We start from the raw sequence: 21,041 nt of genomic DNA, 5'->3' as shown, positions 1-21,041 counted from the left end.
TTACTATTCATTGCAGTGAAAGACACCGGTCAGTTCCTCCACAATTTCAGTTGGTTAGAGAAACCATTCATTAATCATAAAACCAAATGTAATTGTTCAGTTCTGACATACATTTATAGAAGGATTTCTGGTGTTATAAAGGATAATATTATGAAATTATTTTACTCCGTCATTTTGTATTCTATCCATTATTCCAATAACTTTTCTCCATTATTCAATTAATATACAAATTAATCTTTATAATCAGGTAGTAATTCAAGTTCATACTACTATAGAGTAGCGATTTATGGTTTCTATTTTCAAAGATATTCTATTCATTTTAGCCAAGTATTATCCATCTAAAAACAAGCAAACAAACAAACAACAACAAAACCAGGAAGAGTTAATTGAATTTTGGGAAGATCTGACTGTTAAAGTTGTCAAGAACTTAGCCCATGCACTATGTCTCTGGAAGAGTCAGAGATTTGTTAGAATTTGAATATCTGAAACATTCTCTACTCCTGTTTGAGTCAGATCTTTGCCCCAAAACATAGCATAGAAACTAAGACCTGAGTTTGGAACTTTTATAAAAATAAGGTGTACAACAAGTACAAAACACTACTAAGGAAGTAAGTGCTTCTGGGAAAACAATGAGCAAATACTCAGATTAGAGCAATAACTCACAAAATATCTTAATAAAATTCACATGGTACATAGCTAAAATTGGCAACATTAAACTTGTCTTAAACAAGAAAGCAAAATTAGACAGGCAACCCGTAGCTTATTCAATGTATATCTTAATAGGATTATGAAGAATGCTGCCAAATTAGTTTTCTCCCTTTAACCCAAGAGGTTTTTTTTTTGTTTCAAAAGGGTGAGTAGTAAAGCATTGTGCTTATATATATGCACAGAGTCATAAACAAAAAGAAGCATATACCAGTTTAGCCTCATCTAGAATATGAAGTCCTTTGACCCACAGAATGGTGATCAGGTCATAGTGACTTAATCAGAAGAGTTAAAACCACATTATTCACTATTTTTCCTCTCTGTTAAGAAAAGCCACAGCAATCCAAACCTTTTTAAACTATAGTACATAAAGAAAAAAAGCTATAAACATATATAATTTTACTTCCATGACAAACAGGACTGGAGAAAGACTAAGGGCTGAAAGAATTCTCAACCATATTAATAAAAGGGAAAAAATATGACACCATAAAGCTATCAGAAACGTCTTTGCAAAATACTTTTAACCATTGCCTAACCTACAAATACCACTGCAATGCCATGTTATTTCAGTCACTGAAACAGAAAAATATTTTTTTTCCAAATCCAAAAGAAAAAACGTTTTTGATAGTTGCACTGAAATGCAATCACATATACTTTTGATTGTTGTTTTCATTTCAAACCACTAAAATAATACATAATGGACAATTAATGATCTTAAACCAGAAAATTATTGTTTGTTGCACATAAAAATTGTTACTTTGGCTCAAAATGTGTCCTGATGTAACTCTACTTAAAATTAGCCTGACCTTTTGAACTCATTTAAAATAAGAGGACAAAAGGTCAACTAGAAAAATCTAAAATTGTGAAAAATCAGTAGAAAAATCTCACCTGTCAGAGAAAATATTCAAAAATTCTTCTGGAGATTTTTCTTAGAAAACATCTCTTTAAAATCTTGGTGATACAATGCTTCTGCTCCTGTTAGTTGAAGTGACAGTCTTTGGCAAATGTGAGCTAAGAGTTTTGTGCTTCTCTCTGACCTGATAAAATTATTATTATCTAAAACATTGCAGGATATGAAAATCTGTACTTTAATTGCATCAGGAATTGGCAACTTCATGACCTACAATAAATAAAAGAAATTTCATCTTCAGTTAGAAAGCAAGACATTATTGTCAGTTTTAACAGAAATAGTAGAAAAAGAATTTGGAATCTCCGTCTTTTTTAAGACATTGCAAACTTAATACTTTCTCCTTCATTTGCTGTCTTTGGGTGTAGCACATAACCCTTTTCCATTACTCTCTTGCCTTTGGAAACTCACTTTTTTTTTTTTTTTTTTTCCCCTTCAGAAGGAGATTAATTTATTCGCAAATAAAGCTCAAGTAGAATTATTTTCGTGCTGGAATAGAAAGGAGTTGGAAGGAAATTATCTCCTTGCATTAACCTTGATCCGTAGAAGAAGGTAATGTCATCTAATTCAGGCATCTAAATGAGGAGTTCTGTTACACCAGGATGCCAATGTAGATAATGTAAAGAGACTGAGTCTTTCAAAAGATAATTCAGAGAAGGAGCTCAATTTTGAGTCTTGTTTTGCTCCTCGGAAGAAATTTTTTCTGTGTGAGTCTGAATGGGACAGTGGTTACAGCCAATTCTGTACGACACTTCCAGGACTCCTGTCTTTCCAGAGTGGCCCCAGTTTTTCATGAAGCAATATTGCCTCCAATAAGAGAAATCTATTTATTTTCTGGTTTCTGTGAAGGATTATAATTTTCAGTAGACCAAAGAGATTGCCTTATAATTTTATTGCAGTTTTAAAAAATATTAGCTTTAAACGTATTTCCCCAGCCTACTGAGCTCCCAGTCCACAGTATTTGCCTTATCTGCAAGACTTTCCAAATGTAAAATTGTTTATTGGAATGAAAAGCAGAGAATTGCATTTCTCTTCTGACATCTCAGGTAGCAAGTTTAAACACATCACACCTCAGAAGAACATGTCATGCTACTTGACTGAACAAATGCCTTTTAACAGCAAACTGCAAAGATTTGGAAAAAACTTCAGGAAACAGCTTTACTCACAAAAATCAGTCTAATTAGTATGTTTATGCTTTACATTGACCTTTTTTTTTCCTAAAATTAAAAGCAGTTCTTATTGTTCTGAGAAAGGAGGATTCATTTTGGTTCAAATATGCAAAACACTTTCATTTGAATGGGCTTGGGACCTTCAGTGGTCCTTCTTGTCAACATTTTTTGTTTGTTTTAAGCTGTCATATTCTGGAACATTCTTCTCTCAAAAAGGCATTTTTTGTCAGGTCTATATTAATCCTTGGAATAATGTGCAAATTCTATATACTATAAACTCTGATCCTTTTAGTTATTTTCCTACTTTAATGAAAAGATCAGCGAGTTATATACACTCCCTTTACAACAACAACAAAAAAAATTTTCGACCTCTTCAAACATAAAGTTAATTTTCTCCATCAGTCATACAAAATACATTTTACTGAGAGATCTCTATTGCACAGAAGAGGATTTAAATGCTGTCTTCATGCCACAAAATCTTACTGCCACAATTTTCAAAATGCAATTATCAGACACCACCTATTTGATAATAATTTCATTTTAGTAGACCTTGTTAATTATATGGTTATTTGGAATATTTTCTGTTTTAAAACTAATGAATTCTATCACTTTTACTGACAGTTACAGAATCAAAAGAAGTAGTCATGAGATTAATTCACCTGTCATTGGTGAGCCAATGAATAAAGTACCAACTCGGACGAATTTACTGAAATGCTTTTGCGTATTGCTGTTTGTGAGAGTATATTGGTTGGCTGCAGGTTTTGCTTTCCTTATGAGTATGTAATTAATTTCCTTGAGATTCTCTGCAAAGCTTTTTAGCGTTAAGTGCATTAAAAACATTTAAACATCAGCTGGAGAGAATGGACCACAAACACAAGATCAAATTGCTCCAGGGATTTGGCCACACTTGCTGTCTTAAAGAATAAGCTAAGTAATGAAATGAAGGAGCTACTGGACCATCCTAATGCACGCAAAGCATCCTGTAACAGCTCTGTAGTATGCATTGCAAGATGAAATATAAAATTTCTGCCTCTCTGAATGGCTAGGATGGATTGTGTTTGAGACAAAATAAATAATTTATGATCATATAAGAAAAATTAGCAAGCCAAGTATGACAGTAACTTGGTGTTAATATAAGATTTTCAAGATAAAATACATAGTTAGTTTAACTATGGAAGGAAGAAAATTAAGATACCATCTAATTAAAAGATTAATTGCATTAATTGTATTCAAAAGTAAGTTAGTGAAACAACACAACTGGAAGTGATTTTTAAGAACCCACCTTGAAGATGAAAAGTTCAAAAAAGAAAGGAGAAATCAGTGAAAAATAGGACTTCCTGTAGCACACAGAGAATATAAAAGTCTGAAAATGAGTATGATTGAAATTACTTTTTAAAATATAACTTTTAAAATAAAGCATATATGAAGCATTTTCATTTGTAAAGTTCCTTTCATTTACTTGTGCTTTGGTAAACAAGTGCAGAATTTTGGGGCAGATAAAAAAAAGAAATCTTACAAGTAGGAATACAGTGGTTCTTCAAGAAAACATGGGAAAGTAATTCGATTTTTGTAGCTTTAAATGTTTCAGAGAAGGAAACGTTTGTGGAGATTTTGAAATTCCCTTTGAAGAGTTTTTCTCAACTGTTTTGTTTTGAAGGAAAGGAAGAGAGAGAGGGATTTTCTCTCACAAACATGCCTACTTTAAATAGACACTCCAGGAGCACAGATTCATGACCCATGCTTTCTCTTGCTAGCTAAATTGCCAGCTGCTAGATGAGATCTCCAATTTAAATTCAATAGATGTTGGTGCTCTGACTGCATAGCTATGTTAACTGTATATTTTTTTCAGAGTTCTGTGCTAGTAATTATCTTAAACACATGAAAGAATGATAATGCAAACATATCCACAGCAGTGGGGTTAGAAGTGAGTCCCATCACTTGCAATCACAGTCTGTACATGTCACAGAAGCCTAATCTCTAGCTTCATCTTGAAACACACAGCGCTTTTCTACCTCTACTCAAAGTGCTAAACTATTCTCGAACTGAAGTGTTTCAGTGATTGAAAACATTTTCATTTGTGATCTAAATTTGTCCCTGGCCTCTTCATATTCATGACAATATTATAATTTACCCTAAAATTCTTTCCTCCTTGCAGGTGCATGTTACAGGTAGAACATTAGCTCATTTTTTTAACTCAGTAGTGGTCAACCTCTGATTTTTAAGCTGCCTGTAGCTTCTGGGCAGCACAAGTGCAGTTTCCATTCCAGAAGCTAATTCTATACTGCGCAGGGAGCTGATGCTCATGCAGCCACTGGGCAGGTCAAATATCCTGCTGTTAAAGGAATTGTGCAAAATGGGCCAACATTGCCAATTGTAACCTGCAATGCAGATTATAGGTTACAGTACAGACATCTGCAAGCCTGCAACGCAGCTCCACCATAGAAGGACTCTGAGAAGACACCTTTCTCCACTTTGAACTACTCCCATTGCTTCCCTTCCTTAACCTCTTCAAGTCTGTAATGTGTCTTTTGGCAATCTGAAGATTTTTGCATGAGATTTGTAACGTCTACTCTGAATTTAGGCTGCTTTTCTATATGTCATAGGTCATTCCTTTTCTCCAAGCTACCCATATATGAAACACAACACCTTATATTTTGCTAAATTATGTCTTCCAGAAAGCTGTACTGCCTTGGCTGGTACAGTTTGATCCTCTGTTAAATTTTCTTTATTATTAAAACTGTGTGCCTGAATTCCCATCTGAATTTGTTTGTCTCTCATTGTTTGTCCTCTGCCTTTCTTCTTTAGATAAATGTCCATAATTTTCTGCCCCTTTGAGGTATTTATACACTTCAATCATGTTATTTTTCAATCTTCTTTTTGATAAACTAAGCAGATTGAGCTCTTAAAGTCTCTTACCATAAGAAAATTTCCCTCAACTCTCAGATCATGTCTTAGTGGCTTTGTTCAGTATGTTCCCTAATGCTTTAATGTCCTTTTAAAACTTGGACATGGAATTTGATGCAATGTCCCAGAACTGGTGTCATGAATATCTTATAAAATAGTAAGTTAACTTCATGGTCCTACTCACTTTTTCACTCTTTCCACACCAATGTATAACACACTAGTGCAGTGAGAACTTGACCTCACCAGTGCTGAGTTGTTCAAGACGAATTCTGAATCCTTTTTCAGACTCATCACTGTCTCCAACTCTGCCCACATTCCAAATTCATATAACTCTTAATATCCTTTCTTTGTTTTAAACTGTTCTACTTAAATGGTCTGAACTTAAGAAATTGCCCTTGTCAATATTTATAACCCTGTCATTTTTTTGCAATTCTTAGCTTTAAACCATTGATGATTTTGTATTTTCTTTCCAGACCATAGATGTCAGTGCTGAATACCATTCTTACTACAACTCCCTATAGCACCTTTTTTTCTAGAATTTGTGATGTGTATGCTGATTTAGAGAACCCACATGTTGGCTGTACCATGCTCCTTCTTATAGTCTAGGATTTATATCCCACTGTAAATGTCTTCAGCTTGACCTAACCAGTTCTTACTTAAATATGACTTTTGGTAGGTCATGCACTGTCAGAGATCTGTAATTCAGGATATTTTAGCATCTCAGTCCATGAAATTTCAACTTGACAGTCTTCAAGGCACGATGCAAAGCTCATCTCCTCTCATTTTAGGTAAACACTAATTTAACAGACAGAACAAAGACAGGCGTAATTATAGTTTTGGTGATTCTAATCTTCTTTTCATATCTGGTTTTGTATAACAGCTTATTTGGAACAAAAATTCTTACCCTAATTTTTGATGGTGTAAATTCAACCAGTCACAAATTATTTTTTTGAATACATTGTTTGACAACATTTTCTATTATTTTCTCTATTTTTTATCCACTGCTTTCATTAACAAATTTATTTTTAGTTGTTTGGTAAGACTTAATTTAACTTCTAAAGATGTTCAGGACACATCAGGAAAGTCAAATAAAGCACTGCTTTAAATCTGAAATTTGAAGATGGTTTAAATCCTTATAACTGTTAGCAATACTTACCAATAGCTCACAGGAACAACACAGAGTGACTAACAGGGATACCATTCTAGCTGGTAACATTTCCTGGTAAAATATTAATATACAAGAAGACTGAGAGGTTATAATCTCTCTGAAATAAAAGACTTCAGCAATGGGAAGCCTTTTTTGCTTTTGTCTGTGAACAAAAATGTGCAGCTTCCCCTCTCAGTAGTTTAAAGTTGCGTAATGACTTCATGCTAACCACAAGTCTATTGTAGCATACTTTTGAATGCACCATAGTATAAAAGTTTTGCTGATATTAAATTCTTGTAATTCTGCCTGTTAGAAGATACATGCACGAGTTATTAAAAAAAAAAAAGAATATGCAACAGGTCAGACTAAATCCCCTCTGGAGGTATACAAAGCTATTCCTGGGGTTTATGCAATAATTGTGTGCCAAGGAGGAAGCAATGTGCATTAACACTGAAAGGACCTACATTCATACTTCATGAAAGGAGTGTGACCTTCTCTAACCACTTAGCCAGAGGCTTATTTTTTGGAGGCAATGTATAATAAAACTGGAGAAACCTTACCATGCAGAATAAATTTTTATGTTAATTTGTAAAGAGAAAACCCCACAGTTTGCCAGGTAGGTCTTCCTAAAATCCTTCCTAAAATCCACTGATTTACTCAGGTTTTACTATATAACCAAGTCTCACTCATTTTTAACTCTATAAGTATTCCACTATTCTGTTTGGATAGATGAAGTTATTATTTGTCCAACACTATGCTTGAAATACATGTTTTCAATTAAAGGTAGTTTGAAAGGGCAAAAGTCCGCAGTGCTCTATCATCTTTTATTCAGCAACACCAAGCTGAGAAAAAGGGAAAACATTTCTTGAAGAAATATTTAGTTACAGATGACAGCTGATTTCTAAAATAAAACTTTCTTATACAAAATGTATTAGTTATGCTGAATATATTGTTTTCAGAAGTAGGCAATAAAATTATTCAAGATATTCTGAGACTTTTAACTGACAAATGAAAACAAATATTAATGATGCTATCATACAAAAAAGTAAATACCACTTTGAGAAAATCCATAGTCAGAACAATTACTGTTTTTCCTGTTCATCATTAGTTACTTTAATTTAAAAGTAGTCCATTCCACTGCAGCCTTTAAAAGTAAAAACTACAAGAACAACAAAGATTTAGAAAAAGTTCAGAGAAGTGAAAACAAGGAGAAACAAACAAATTCTCCATTCAGAGAAATTGATTAATATTGAAGCTAACAATATGCCTTACTATATTTGTGTTCTGGATAGTTTATTTATATGCAGAATAAAAAAAATAAGGGATATATATTGTGTAGTGTAGGAATTCTATATATCCTACAGAAATGTAACCTTTTTATAGAAGAGTAGAAGAAGGAAATCTAACTGTTTATATATGTACACACATAGTAATTTGACTCTCCTGCCTTGCAAATAGATAAAATCCAGTAAAGTGTAATTGTACTTGCAGACTTTATTTGCTTTATAACCACATATGTTGTTTTATAGAAATATAAATGACTGCAAGTTGAAATAATGTGATAAGATAAATTCAGAATGATTGGTGATCAAAGTTATGTCAGAGACCAACAGGATAATTTCAAATTGAACTAGAAAAATAACAGACAAAATACTTTCTCAGTAAGGGAAACACATTCTCCAGCTATGGGAAGAAATTAAGAACTAGGTTAGCTACTGAAGGAAATTAAAGAAACATTTTGAAAGATAATACTGGAAGAGATGCCAAAATATTCAGGAAAAAATATAAATATCCAATAATTTAGAAATTTGTGAACAATCTAGAAATATGCACACCAACTTACACATAGAATAGCATAACCATTAGATAAGCTAATAAATGGAAGGATTAATTTTTAACTCTCTGATTTCAGTTAGGATTACAATTACAAGACTTAATTTCCAGGTTATATAAAATATGAGTAAAACAAAGCATTCTATAGGTTTCTAGGTTCATACTCTGTGCATGTCCCAATTTGTGACACTCAAGATTTAATATGAAATAATTTTTGATTTAAGATATTAAATCTAAATTTCAAATTTGAAGACAGACTTCTTAGCAGACCTTCTAAATGGAAGTTGCCATAAAACTGCAACTTTTCATGTCCTGAATAATGAAGTCTTGGGAAGAAAAATAAAGGTATTCCCAGCCTGCACTTAACATGGCATCTGTGTACACATATACCTGTACGGAATTTTTCCATTTGGAACTCTATCCACTGGTAGCAAGCAAAGTTCAGCATAGGGTTCTTTTATGAGATAGAAAATTCCTAACGATTTTACATTATTCCCTGTGTTTATTTCTAAATGAAGGCATATTTAACACTCATAAAAGCGTTAATTGGTATTAATAGGAGACAATGAAGTGGGTGAGAGATTCACATCCTTCTGCAGTAGATTTTTGACTAGAAGTCAGCACAAACAGGAAAAGCTCTCTATCTTTTACTTGAGACTCCAAAAGCCGTGGAAGGTTTTAGCTGCACTGTGTATCACAAAGTTACTTATAATTCTATTTGCATATATATTTACTGAGTCTGTTGTTTTCTTCAATGTGTTGTCCAGAGTCCAAGTAAGAGTTCCACAACAATAAAGACCTTTTTCTTCAGGTCCATATGACTGATCATAGTGCTGATACTTTTCTCTCTTGGCATGTGTGGAACGCACTTTACAATGTCAGTGAAAGTTCTGCATACATATGGAAAGGAGGCTATAGGAGATGACGTTTGCCATGTGGCCCTGAGATGAAAATTTTGCCCTAAGATAGTTTCTTCAGTAAGTTGTGCGGTTTTTTGTTGTTTTTTGGTTTTTGTTTTTTTTTTTTTCCCCATTGCAGCAGTCACTTTCGTTTTAACAAAAAACAAACCTCGAAGACCATGCTGAAGATTAGCATTTGTCAAGAGACTGTTTGATATGTTGTATTATGTTTAAGTATCAACATAAAACATTGGCTGAACAAAAATTGAGATAGTACTACTATTCTGCGAAAGATCCTTACTACTTTTTTTTTTTCCTCCGATCTAGGCTTCTATTACACCACACGCAGTTAAACAGACCAATCTCAGAATAGACTCCAAGTTATAAGATTCTACATGCACCGCTATTTGTGTAGATGACATTATTTATCTCTGTGATAGTGGATTGATTACTGTTGACTGGCAGTGTTATTAATCTCCAGAAGTCCCGAGAAAATGGTAACAACAACCTACAATGATGCAGCTTAGCAAATTAAAATTAGCATGTAAAATGACACATACAAAAAGAATTTACTGTTTCCATTTCTTTGCTACAACTACTTTTGAAGCATAACCTAATTTGAAGGGCAGTCATAGCTTTCCTGTTTTCCTGTTCATACAAGAAGGAACTAAAGGATTTGACTACATAAAATCAAAGTTTCTCTAATAAAATATTTTGTTCTGCTTTTATGTTTGTTTTTCCTTGCTGTTAGCTTGGTGGCCACAAAGGAAACAGACAGTGCAAGATCTCGGAGCATGCCAATGTCACCATCTGATTTCCTGGACAAGCTCATGGGTAGGATGTCAGGCTACGATGCAAGGATCAGGCCAAATTTCAAAGGTAATTTCAAACCTAAACCTGCAGGTTTTCAGTATTTCTACTGACACAAATGCAGCTTCTGGAACAAACATGAAAACAAAGTACATTCACAGAAAAAAAGTGCTTACTTTTGCCTTTCTTTGCTATGACAATTCATTTCAGTAGTAATATACCTTATGGCTAGATTTGAATTGTCTAATAGGGCTTGGTTTTGTTTTTTTCTTTCCTGAAATGCTTGTTAGTGGATTCAAATTCCCACCTTGAACTACCAAAGCCTAAAGCATTCCAGAATGCAAGCTCCATGAAAGAGAGGCCAAATCCTTATATGCACCTGATCCTAACTGAAAGGGCGAGAGTATTAATGACATAACTATCAAACTCAAAAGAGCTGATCTTACTTACCCAATTTATCACCAAATTAGATTCCTCCCTCCCATGCCACAGTTCTGCTTTGAAATGACAGAAGGGACCATCTTTCCTCTTGTTCCTTTCCCTGTTCTCAGTTCCTCACCGAAACTGCTGGTTCTCAATAACTGGAATTGTCTCTTGTGGTCTGAATTTTATGCACTTAACACAAAGGAGATTCAAACAAGACAAAGGAGATCCAAAGACTATTGGGAGTCCAAAGCTTGCAATGCACTGATTACATCTTGGCAGGGTCTTCATGCAAAACATATTATCCAGACTCAGGCATGCTAAAGTAGAGTATTTAGTGAAGGATTATACAAAATATATTGTTATACAAATATACAAACTATTATACAGACAAATATCACCCTTTCTAACTTTTGCAGTCTGGGAAGTTTAAGTAAAATTGACTTTTATTAGAACACAAAGAGTTCCAATAATACAGCAGAACTGTATTTAATTCTATTTCTGAATCTTTAAATCAAGGTATTGGTCTTTAAACTCTCTAGAACATAAGGGTTTTTTTTCAAAGACTAAACCTATTGTGACTAAAAATTATGTTATTCTTACTTTGCCTCAGCTGCCTTCTCTTATGCCTGTCTTCTTGAGTCCAAGAGATTCTCTTAGCTCTAACATTTCACTATAAGGTGGGATTTACTCCATGTTTACTACAAAACTTTTCCTTCAAGCAGACAGGCCTTCCTCATCTAAGTCATCTGTCATTGCCTTTCCATCTTAATTCTTATTCAGCATTACATTTTATAGTTTTTTGACATCTCCAAGTCCCAGAAACTTAAGTGGTTATGACTCTAAAGACATTGCAATTTACTGGTTTTGCCAGAATTTGCCCACAATTATTCATAAAGATTAAATAAGTAAAATTTTGTCAAATTACTTCCTCACCAGTAAGCCATAAACAGTTGGTGCTGTATATATAAACTTATTACCCAGGATTTACTGCAGCTGGAAATGCTTTGCTTTTAATAAGTAAGTTATCAGTGCTGATATTTCTCAGATACTGACAAATGTACAATGGAAATTCAAACACGCAGATAAAAGATTTGCAACAATGATCAATATCCCTGATGGCCATACAGAATAAGTCCCCTGGACTTTCCTTGCCAAAACTATTCTGAGGAATGTTCCAGTGCCTGGCTTCCTGGAGGGTTAATGTATCAAAAAGTATTTACAAAGTAATGCAAAACACTGTATTTCTAAAATTACTTTCTTCTATGAGTGGTAGCTGTTAAGTTATTTTTGCTCCTTATTAAAGTTGTCTTGACTTGTTGCCACAGTATACTCTTTAACACGCAAACTGCAGGTTCAAGTTAAGGTAAAGCTGTGCTGGGTAGAAGACAACCTCAGGCAAAGCCTAATAACTGCAGTTTTTCTTCTTTTTTTTGAATCTCCTGATGTGCTACAGACAAGTGCTTAAAAATGAGGAGCTTACAGCTTGTAAATTGCTTTGGAGGCTGGATTTTGGAGTTTGTCATGGACACTAAGCAATCACAATCTTCTAATAGGGCTACAGTGAAGAACAGGCAGATGGTTTACAGATTAGTGAATTCAATACAGAACTTCTCGAAAGTATGGTTCAAAAGACTTAGAGCCTTGTTTTGTAACTGTTGAAATTTAAAGAGACAAAACCTAATTTGACATTGTTCTTTTTCAAAAAGTGCACATTCTAAATCTTCTAGACAGCTATGCAGTTTGAACAAATCTGCCCAGAATGATTCAGATCTATCACTAAGAATAAGTATCTCCTTAAGTGACTTTGCCACTTTCTGGTTACTTTTGTTAGTCCTAGAAGAAGTGCTGGGCTTAATGCTGTTCCGAGTTTTTAATCTGGCAACAGTTTTAAAGAAACAGAGTGATTACTAACAAGATAACTCAAGTAAGCATTTAAAAATCATTAGTTCTTCCAATAAAATTCTTATGTAGACAAGATTTTTAGTTGCCATCTTTTGGTCATAATTAATTTTGATCAATAACGCAATCATATATTTTGCCTGAGTGTTCTGCTTTTGGCTAAAGAATTCTGCATATCTGTTCAACAGAAATAACAGAGAAGACTGTTGGTATTTATTTAGCTATGGAATAAAACAGAAAATTAAGAACTCCTGTAAAATCTTTGTTCCTGTTGCAAAATATTTTTATTACCAGTACATCAAACACATAGCAAGGTCCTTATCTTACTCAGCTGTTCCATATCCCAGACTATATCTGTTCCTGCAAATATGGGAAATACTTCACTGTCTTTCGAATTTGGACACAAGTATGTAATCCATATGTGAAAATTTTCATGGCCTGAAGATGCTCAGAACTACCCTGGTGCAGAAGAGGTGTTATATTTTTAAATCTATACAGTCCTGATTTGATAATGATCTATTATCAAACACTATTCAACAATCATTAGTTTAGGAACTTCTTAAGCCAGAACTTAAGTGAAAAAAATAGTATAGATAAATATGTTCTTCTGATCACTTCTGGAAACTGTTTATACTTTTGACTTTTCCAGTATTTTACAGCACTAAAATCTTCATGTTTTGGAACAGTGAAAAGTATAATTTTTTGTTTCCTTTGAATTTGGTGACTATTTTACTTACTTTTATTGCCATGTGACATATTGAGAAATTAAGGAAAATTATTACTTCCTTTTGATCTTTACAGATTTGTGTACTTATATATCAGTCCCTACTGTATCTCTTTTCCAATGCTAAGAGATCTGCTCTACTTGAGCTGTTTCGTGTGGCAGCACGTCATAGAATTTGTGATCCTTGTTTGCCTTTTTTGACATCTCTTTTCTCCCTAATATATCCCTTTGAGGCAGACAGAGGAGAAATTTTGGAGTATTCAAGATGGAAGTTCATGATCTGTTTGTATGGTAGTCCATTTTTTAAATGTATTTCTTTGCATTCTCCTTTTTTTATTAGCTACAGAACTTGCTTCCAGAAAACCACCCATAATTAATCTAACCTCTCTTTCCTGCATGGAAATCACTCATTTGGAGCCCATCTGTAGGAATGCATAGAAAGGATTATTTAGAATTTGACTGACAATGAATTTCATCAAATATTTTATTGCTTGATAGCTCAATATTTTGTGATTTTTCTGCATCTCTTCGCAGTCATCTTTATATATAACACCACTAAATAATCTCATATCAGAAGCAAAATTATATTGCCATATCTTCCTTTCTAGGACATCAGTATCAATCTGAAAAGATTCAGTGCAGATCTGTAGTTCAACTCATCAACATTAACCTCGCATTTTGAAAACTAGTTATTTATTCCTAACACTACTAACTTTAAATGAAAAGGCCTACGAAAGGAGTGTCTCTCACTTCATCAAGATTAACATCCTTAAAAAGCCTTCAACAAAAGATCACATTGGAAAGTTTTTGAAACTCCAAATATATTATTTTAATGAATTTAATTTTTATATTACAGTTTTAATTAATATTTATTTAATTAGATTGTCTTTGTCCACATGCTCATCAGGTCTCTCAGAGTGCTTCAGTAGGTCTGAGAGATGTTATTTCAACAATAATATTAATCCATATCTCTTACTCATAACACTTATTTCTACCAATTTAGCTGGTACAGAGGTAAGGTTTACAGGGATAAAGTTCATTGTCAATGTCATCCACCATCATATCTGGAGTCTGTTTTTCTTTTTTAATTCGAGTTATAGGTCCTGGACATGGCACACATTTCCACTGATAACAAAACTGACACATGTGACAGCTGACTCAAAGTGATTCATACTTTAACAGTTTTGCAAAGATTTTTATAATATCTGGCTTGATATCACCTCAACCTGTCAGTTTGTTCCTCTTCATTTAGTCTGAAATGTCTTCTATAGTCTTCATAGAAATCTTCCATCAGAATAGCTCAAGTATGTGACACAGCTTGCAATCGGAGACAAACGCTGCTACAAAGATTTCATTTAGTTTTTCTGCTCTGACCTTCTTCATTTTCATGGGTACTTTCGTATCTTAATCATCATCTTTTGACTTCACCTTCCAGATCTTGGCAGGATTCTACTTTTAACACCTTGCAGGTTGTTATCACTGTTAGCTTTTCTGCCTCTAGCAAATTTCAGCTCTATTTTTTCCCTCTGTCTTTAATTTACGTTCAACTTGCCTGAATTCCTGTGTTTGAATATGACTTCCAGTTTTAACAGCTTAATTTCTTCTTTTTTTTGACCATGTTTTGGGAAGTTCCTTTTACTCTCAGCCCAGTATCTTTGAGTCATCTCTAAACTGTTTGAAAGGTGTTTTTAACTTATCCCTTCATGTTCTTTTTAACAAGCTGTTGTTAACTATGTTTTTGTAATGCTGCTTTTGAAATTAAGCATCAACACTGTAGTGATTCAGGGCTTTTCTTTATAAAAATGACTATGTTGATATAGCAAACTTACACTTTAAAGCATAATACTATTTTAAACAAGACAGTATCATAACAAATTTGAAATGTTGACAAGTACTGCAACATGAAAGTGTTTGAAAGGAAAGCTGCCTTGCAAATAAATTATCAAACATAGTCAGGAAGTACAATTTCCTCCTTGACAGTTTTTAGTGACTGCCTTTGTTCTTCTCCTCTGCTTTTGCTTTTTCTCTTGATCCTTGTCAGGAGTTGTCAATGTTAAGCTTTTACTGGAATCTAAGAAATATTGGATATGCTCAGCAGCTCTAAATAATTAATCAAATTAATCAATTAGCCAAATTTTAAAAAGTGAAAAAAAAATAGTGTCAAAGTGATTGCGGAGTGATACCTCCTTACCAGAGAATTCTGCTCCATAGCTGTGGTCTTGTGTATAATGACTGAAGTACATGCGCTGCTTTTTTGTTGCAATTGCCATATAGTACTTCAAAGCAAATATTGCCTTGAGGAAAGAAAACTGAATGTTCTGAGTTGTGTCCTGTTGACAGAATTTGTAATGGCCGTTCTGATTCTTCAAGTATTTAATATTAAGTTCATTGGTCACATTAGATTTTGCTAGTTGCAAACCACCAGCTCTGGCAGAGCAGCTTCTTACTTCAGCGACCCTGAATAATAAATATTACATAAGGGTTTGTAAGACTAGTCCTCAAATTCCTGGTATAGATCTTTCATTATTAGTGACCGATAATACATGCAGAAAGAAATCAGGTTCTCCAGTGCTGAAATGTATTATTGATATAAGAATATCAAGGTCAGGATGGTGACAGCAAAACGTGATGGAAAAACTTTGTTTCTGTTGTACACAGACTGACAGCTGTAAGAAAAAAAAAAAATGGAGAAATTAGCATACTCTACCAGAATGCCATTTTTACAGAGACATTCAGAGAAATAATTTCAAACCCTTTCCATGAAAAGATGATTCATTGTTCAGTTATCATGACTGCTCTGCCACTACTGATGCTTCACAAATGCAAGATAAGACAGAACAACATTTGACTGAAGACCCATGGTAACAGAAAATTCAGTTTAAATGGATTCTTAACCATTTTTTTGATTCAAGAGAAATAAGAATATAATGTAAGCCATTCTCCCCTATCCACATTTTCCTGTAAGTAGTAGAGATAAGAGAAGCAATAACGTGTTTCTGTTACCAGTGAGGACCGATAGTATTAAAAGCAGTGGTCTTGAGTGAAAAAGGTCACTTTTTCCCCTAATTGTTGTAAGAAGTCACATACATTGCTCACTAAAATGCATGTAAAAATATTTTTTACTATATATTTCAAATAAGGTGTTGCTTTTTTGAGTAGAATCATCTGTGCAAGTTTATAATAGTTAACTTTTTCTGATTCTGTGGTTTTCGTGTTTTTTGTTATTGTTGTTTTTAGGGGTTTTTTTGTTTGTTTTATTGCTAGAACTGGCTAGTCGAGTACCTTTGAGAAAAATCAAAAGGAAAGTTATTAGAGTTGTGAATGTAGCACTACTTCCTCCTAAGTCAATAAGCATTGTTTCATAATAGTTTATATTTTACAGCCACTCAATAAGCAATGATTTTGGAACAGGGACTGGTGTTTTTTCATCTTTTGCAGGCCCTCCAGTTAATGTCACATGCAACATATTTATCAACAGCTTTGGATCCATTGCAGAGACAACCATGGTAAGATATTTTACCTCAAACAATGTTTAAAGTTCAAGTTAAATATGTTTAATGAGCTCAACGGTTATCTAAGGCTTCTCTTTACTTGGACCTAAATGAAGAATTAAATCCAGTTCTGAAAACACAAAGTCAGAACATTTAATTTGGCAATTGACTTTTTCTAACAGAAAATTCATCATTATAGCATCAAACATACCAGTAAAAATAAAGCCAAGGGGTTTTTTGTTTGTTTAGATGTTGAGCTGTGATCTAACAAAAATAACTTGGATAAACTTATTTAACGGGTGAAACATATACGCTGATAACTTGGAGCACAGATTTACTCCTTTAAATTGGGTGAGACAGAAGAGATACACATTCTTTCTCCATGCAAGTGCCCCATATATTTTGAAGAAAGGCAAATAAACACATTTTAAAACATTTACATGGTACTTGGGGACAGAGAGGATTAAAATACATAGAGATGAAAGAACTGTGTGAGTTCATAAAAAAAAAAAGTAAATACTGTGAAATCCCAACAATTTCAGGGGTTAGTACACATACTTGGAATGTCAGAACGCAGACTAAAAATAACTGGTACAGTTATAGCCAAAAAAAAAACAAACACCAACCAACCAAAACCAACCAACCAAAACCAACCAAACAAAAAAATCCCACCCAAACAAACAGAAAAAACAAACAAACAAAAAAGAAAACCACGAATCACCACTGAGCGAAAGCCATCCTTCTGAATTACCAGTAAGAGGAAAAAATGAGATGTTTCCATGTAACCGAGGAACGCTAGTTAGGAAATCAATAACAAATTCATGAAGTCAAATATTTATGCCCCATATCTCCAAAGTGATGTTCACAGCTGCCTGATCTTCACTCACCTTGGAACATAGCGGTAGAATTTACTGAGAGGCAGATGATCTTTTTCAGGTATAAAAATCACTTTAATTTGTATTTGGGTGCCTTGCCAGATTGCAAATCCCAAACAGATTGACATGGCATCCAAGGAGATTTATTCAGGTTCAATCAGAGGATTAAGCAATTCCCACAGGATTAGAATAGTGCTCCACAGCTACTTTTTAATGTCTGTATGGGTGAATCTAGTGCAAAGCAGGAGACAGATCACAGGGTCAGTAAAATGCAAAAATTCGGCAATTATGTCACTATAAAAAGGATATTTGGAAAACTGGAGTTGCTACCCTTGAAAAAATTGCCATGAATTTGGAAAGAGGATGCCTGAGTTCATGTCTCAAGTCTATCTTCTATCCAAAAAAAAAAAAAAAAAAGAGAATTATAAACATTTCCTTTCAGTAAAACTTAGCAATTAATACAATACTTCAGTCTTACAATTAAATCACATTCTGTTCTGTGTTGTCTTTAAAGCCAATTAGAACAGTTGAGACAGACTACGACATGATCTGCAACAAATAATTCCAGGTAGTGTGTTATAGAAAATACCAAACCTGGTCAGACCAATGGGATTTTTCATTCTATTGCTTATATGCATTCAAAAAAGTACTTTTATATTCTTGATGATTTTTTTTTTTTAAATTGTAAAAAAGAGCTTAAGGAAAAAAACAAGTGCAAAGTAAAACCTGGCTGAGTGGTACTCACTGGTATTTAAAACTATGAACTGAATAACAGGATATACATATAATCTATCAGCTTTAAAGAAGTCCAAGTACATCAAGTCATGTCCTTCACTGTCACTGTGATCGTTCTTGGCACTGTTAGTCTCGCTGTTGCTCTGGTTCTCTTACTTATAACCAAAATCTTTGAGCACCCTCTGCTGCTGCGGTTATGTACAGCACAGCAAACAGTTACAGAAAAATAATGGGTTAAAAAAACAAAGATCAGCTGTAAAACAGCCCAGTGCCAACTTTGCATTACTGGAATTTCTCAGTAAGGAAGAGAAGGCCTTCGATGTGCAATTCGGGCTTATGGTGTACAGCAGGAACCAGCTTTCAGGCAAGCAGATTCTCTTATCATTCATCCAGGCCTGTTTAGGGTTTTACAGAGGGGTCTAACGGATCAGGAGAGACAGCCAAACAAAAGAGGTAGCTTAATTTGGCTTAAGGCTTATTAAATCTGTAAATTGGTTTGTTCTTTTTTTTTTTTTTTTAGCATTTCTTTCAACTTCCGAGTATGGGTTACAGTTAGTTGATACTCCCTTTCTTTGTCTCAAAAGACAAAATGTGATTGTTCATAGTGGGAAAAAGGCATGCTGCCTCTTGCTAGGAAGCTGTGATTCCAGTAAGTTTAAGTGATCATATGAGGAACCTAACTACGTCATGTATGTTCTGAGGAGGCAGAAAAAAAATCACTTCATTTAAAATTGCCTTAAAAAAAAGCTTCCATCGTCAGCATCACTTGGAGTCCAGCCTTGACAATCTCTCTATGCTGTTGAGCAGAATGGTAGTAGATCTGTAGATGTCTCGATGTTCACAAAGTGAGGATTTCACACTCATCCTCAAGCCAAGTAAAACTCTTGTTGTTTCACACATATAAAGGAAAACCTTGGTACAGTCTTTCATTTCTGACATGTTGCTACTATTCTTTTTCACATAAGGACTTAGAAATCTTGAAGAATAGCAGGAGAGTAAAATGACTATTTCATGATATGAAATTAATGTAACTTAATTACATTAACATCTGAGGTTTTTTATTTATGATAAATAGCAAAGTACCTAAGCACACTTAACCTTAAAAATCTGAGATATTAATAAGATTGCTTGGTCATGTAAAGTTAAATGCGTATTGCCAAGATGGGAACTATGTCCTACAGAAAACCAGATAATTTTCTTATCAGTGCACTGGAACTAGTATATCAGGTTTTATCACAACATCCTCAGAAGTTCCTTACAGAGTTTCTCTTTGTAGCTCAAGCTGTGTATTTGCACTCTATGTCCTAATGCTCAGAGATTACCTGATTCTTAAGAGCAGCATCACTGTCACATTTATTGTTGACAGTTACCAACAAAACAAAACAAAGCTTATGCGGTCTTACAGGGGGAGAATAATATCAATGCCTACATTTTCAGCTACAAATGTTCAGAAACAAAATACTGAACACATGAAGCAAAGGATACAGAATAGTTAGGCTATGGGTAGATAGCAGGCCATACCAAAAAAGTCTCCTTTTATTCTAGTAAATATAGTTGACCAACTTCCTGAAGGTTTTCTGAGTCTTAAAAATCAGGAACAACACTTTGATCTTAATGTAGATCTACAGCAGTATTTACTAAGTATGTATTAATATGCTTAGCATAATACATGTGCTAAAAGTGCATTGAAAGAGACACTCATCGAGAGACCTAGTGGCAAACGACAACAGTGCAGACAATGAATACATTAAAAAGCATATGTCTGTTATTTGTTCATGTCACATTTTTGCTGATGGGCATTTCTTAACTCAGCCTGAAAAGAACTGTGTTATCTTGAATGTTTTTAGGAAGCAGATGATAGAATTTTCTGTGCTCCCAGCACTAATGACATTATCTTACATTTACAAATAAAATGTGCTTTTAACCTACATTAACCCATTTTTAAGCCACCATAATTACTCTCACAAGTCACAGCTTTTTAATTTCATTAGCTTCATTTTTCTTCAAGTGCACATTTCTGTTATGCTCTATCCTATGTATTCTAGGTTGTTTTTAAATAGAGAATTTGAAAGGAGTGCTCATTTGTACACGTTGCAAAGCTTAATGATAAAGATTTTCACCAAATATTTCTCTCAGTTGATTGTCTCAAACACAAGGAAATACATGCCCTCCTTTGGTAACAATATGTTGAAAAATTCTGTATAATGGATATAGACATGTGTTAATACTGAAGCGATGGGCAGAAATAGCTACACTGCACGTTTTTTTATCTCAGGTGAGTGAACACACAACAAAGGCCACTTTACAGTTTAAAAATTACAAAAAAAAAAAAATCTTTCCCTATTTGACAATTCATTTCCTCCTATCAAGTCACAGAGAAGTCCAACAGACTGCTCTTGTATGAGTTTGGAAGGTGGATTATTTAATATCCTTTATTTTATCATAAACTTGCCTCTGTCATGCTAAGCCTGGGAAACAGGTGTAGACAGGAGTAGACAGAGGTTTTCCAAATTCTAG

At 34.0% G+C, this 21,041-nt stretch overlaps 1 protein-coding gene across 2 annotated transcripts in view; it reads left to right on the top strand.

Moving 5' to 3' along the window:
- GLRA3 (glycine receptor alpha 3) overlaps positions 1-21,041 on the top strand; it is a gene marked incomplete at both ends in the record, with an annotated part of 82,297 nt that overhangs the window by 10,624 nt on the left and 50,632 nt on the right. For both annotated transcript variants that reach the window (XM_080344226.1, XM_080344227.1), the window contains 2 exons: positions 10,316-10,443; positions 16,862-16,929. In XM_080344226.1, the coding sequence (XP_080200352.1) occupies positions 10,316-10,443; positions 16,862-16,929 (196 nt within the window). The remainder of the gene's footprint in view (positions 1-10,315; positions 10,444-16,861; positions 16,930-21,041) is intronic.

This window comes from Nesoenas mayeri (genome assembly GCF_963082525.1).
Source record: "Nesoenas mayeri genome assembly, chromosome: 4".
NCBI classification, from domain to species: Eukaryota; Metazoa; Chordata; class Aves; order Columbiformes; family Columbidae; genus Nesoenas; species Nesoenas mayeri.
The sequence above is the reverse complement of the archived record's forward strand: the minus strand, read 5'-3'. Positions and strand labels throughout refer to the sequence as shown.